This window comes from Myotis davidii, unplaced genomic scaffold, assembly GCF_000327345.1.
Source record: "Myotis davidii unplaced genomic scaffold, ASM32734v1 scaffold464, whole genome shotgun sequence".
Classification (NCBI taxonomy): Eukaryota; Metazoa; Chordata; class Mammalia; order Chiroptera; family Vespertilionidae; genus Myotis; species Myotis davidii.
Window position 1 is genome coordinate 229027 of NW_006295287.1, and position 1893 is coordinate 230919.

The 1893-nt window shown below is 62.7% G+C and overlaps 1 protein-coding gene across 1 annotated transcript in view; it reads right to left on the reverse strand.

Annotated features, from left to right (window-relative positions):
* Positions 1 to 1893, reverse strand: part of LIG1 (ligase I, DNA, ATP-dependent) — a 61450-nt gene that overhangs the window by 40336 nt on the left and 19221 nt on the right. The window contains 2 exon segments of the mRNA XM_015567953.1: positions 618 to 694; positions 1059 to 1225. Of these exon segments, the coding sequence (XP_015423439.1) occupies positions 618 to 694; positions 1059 to 1225 (244 nt within the window).

Below are 1893 nucleotides of genomic sequence, written 5' to 3' on the forward strand. Positions count from 1 at the left end.
GGCAGAACCACGTGCCTCCCAGGTGTCGTAGCTTCTCATCTCATCTGGGAGTGGTGAGGCTTTCTGGGGAGGAGGAGGGGCAAAGCCAGCCCGGAACCAGAACACAGCCTGCCGCGGTGGTGACAAGTGTGTGATGGGCAAGGACCTGTCGCAGGCACAGGCCTTCACCTGAGCCAGCGGCCTGGAGCTCGGGCTTACCTGCCCTGTGCCTCCCCTCCCCTATGTAATCTGGTTGAGGAAAGCGCCCGCCTCGCGAGCTGCAGGAGGCACTGATGGGACGGCGCATGTGGCCCAGGACCCAGCACCCATGATGTCAATGAGGATGTCAATGGCGTTTCCCTGTCATGGCAACCACCTGGCCCCCAGGCTCACTGCTGGGCTCAGGCCAAGGCAGACATCACTAATCGATCGTGGCACTCTCCACCCACGAGCCTGATTCTTCCCCGGGCAGGACCACCCAGGAGGAGCTGGCCCCTGAGGGGACCTGTGTCCCATCCCCACAGGCTGGCTCCTCCCCAGCGCATGCTGCTCCCATCTCAGGGCTCCAGGCACCGCAGGGCTCCAGCTGCCCGTCCTCCCGTCTCCCCCTCCCTCCGCCTCACAGCCCACACACTCACCTGGTGATGAATCGGGCTTCTGAGTGGCGGCAGGCCACAAAGAGGCCCTTAATGATGTCCATCTTCCTGGCTGTGGACTGAAGAGGTGGGGGCAGAGCAGTCAGGCCCAGGGGGCGGGGAGAGGACCCCACCTCCTCCCAGCCGCCTCGCTGCACCCCTTCCCCACTCCCCCAGCCCCATGCTCAGCAAAGGGCCTGCTCTCCTTGCCTCCCCAGCTTTGGTCAGCAAATGACCGAGTCCTGTCACACAGCGGGCACTAGGTCAGGTGCCAGGATCTCAGGAGGAGGTTCCCGCAGCCTTGAGCGGGGAGGAGGAAGCTCTGCACCCCTCACGGAGCTGATGCGATCCAGCCCCCACCCCCATGCCACAGGCCTGGCCCTGGGTCCCCGAGGCGAAGAGCACAGGGTAGGGGGTCGGGGGCAGGGCCGCTCCCCCACTCACAGCGCTGCCAGTGAGCCGGGCGATGTCTCGGAACTTGGCGAGGACCCCGGAGGCAGTGAGGGCGGGCGGGGGCAGCATGAGCCTCTGGGTGCTGCGGCTGTTCTCGGCCACCAGCCCCACGTCGCCCGTCTCGGCAGCCTCAGCCCGCACCAACTCGAGCTGCCGACCTTGGAGGCAGAGCATGAGGAGCAGGGTGAGGCCCGTGGCCGCACAGCGACTTTCTCTGGCATTTTCTCCAGCCACGTGTGCTGGGGCGAGCCCCCAACCTCCCCATTCCCAGTGCCCGCCCACTTCTGAAGCGGCTCATCCCACACCCGTCTGCACTGCATCGGTGTGAGAGGCCTATTGCACGTTCACACGGAGTGCGGGGAGCAGCGGGACGGACCGTCCGCACCAGGGGAGAGGCCGGAGTGGTGGTGTCAGCGTGCACGTGGGAGTCAACGCCACGGGTAGGATGAGATTACCAGGAGCGAGTGTAGACAGAGGAGGCCGAAGGACCCTCTGCCTGCCCACTAGCTGACCGTGGACACTCACCCACAGTGTCCAAAAGGCCTTCGCTTTCACTTTTGTTACCCTTTAAATTTTTATTTACTAATTTTAGAGAGAGGAAGAAACAGGAAGAGAGAGGAAGAAAGAGAGAGAGAGAGAGAAACATTGATGTGTTGCTCCACTTAGTTATGCGTCCATTGGTCGATTCCCGTACGTGTCCTGACCAGGGATCGAACCACAGCCTGGGTGTATCAGACACTCTAACCAACGGGGCTTCGCGGCCAGGGCCACGCTGAACTTTAAGTCACCAATTTACACACAAAGATGTTTCTTGGCCCCACTCACT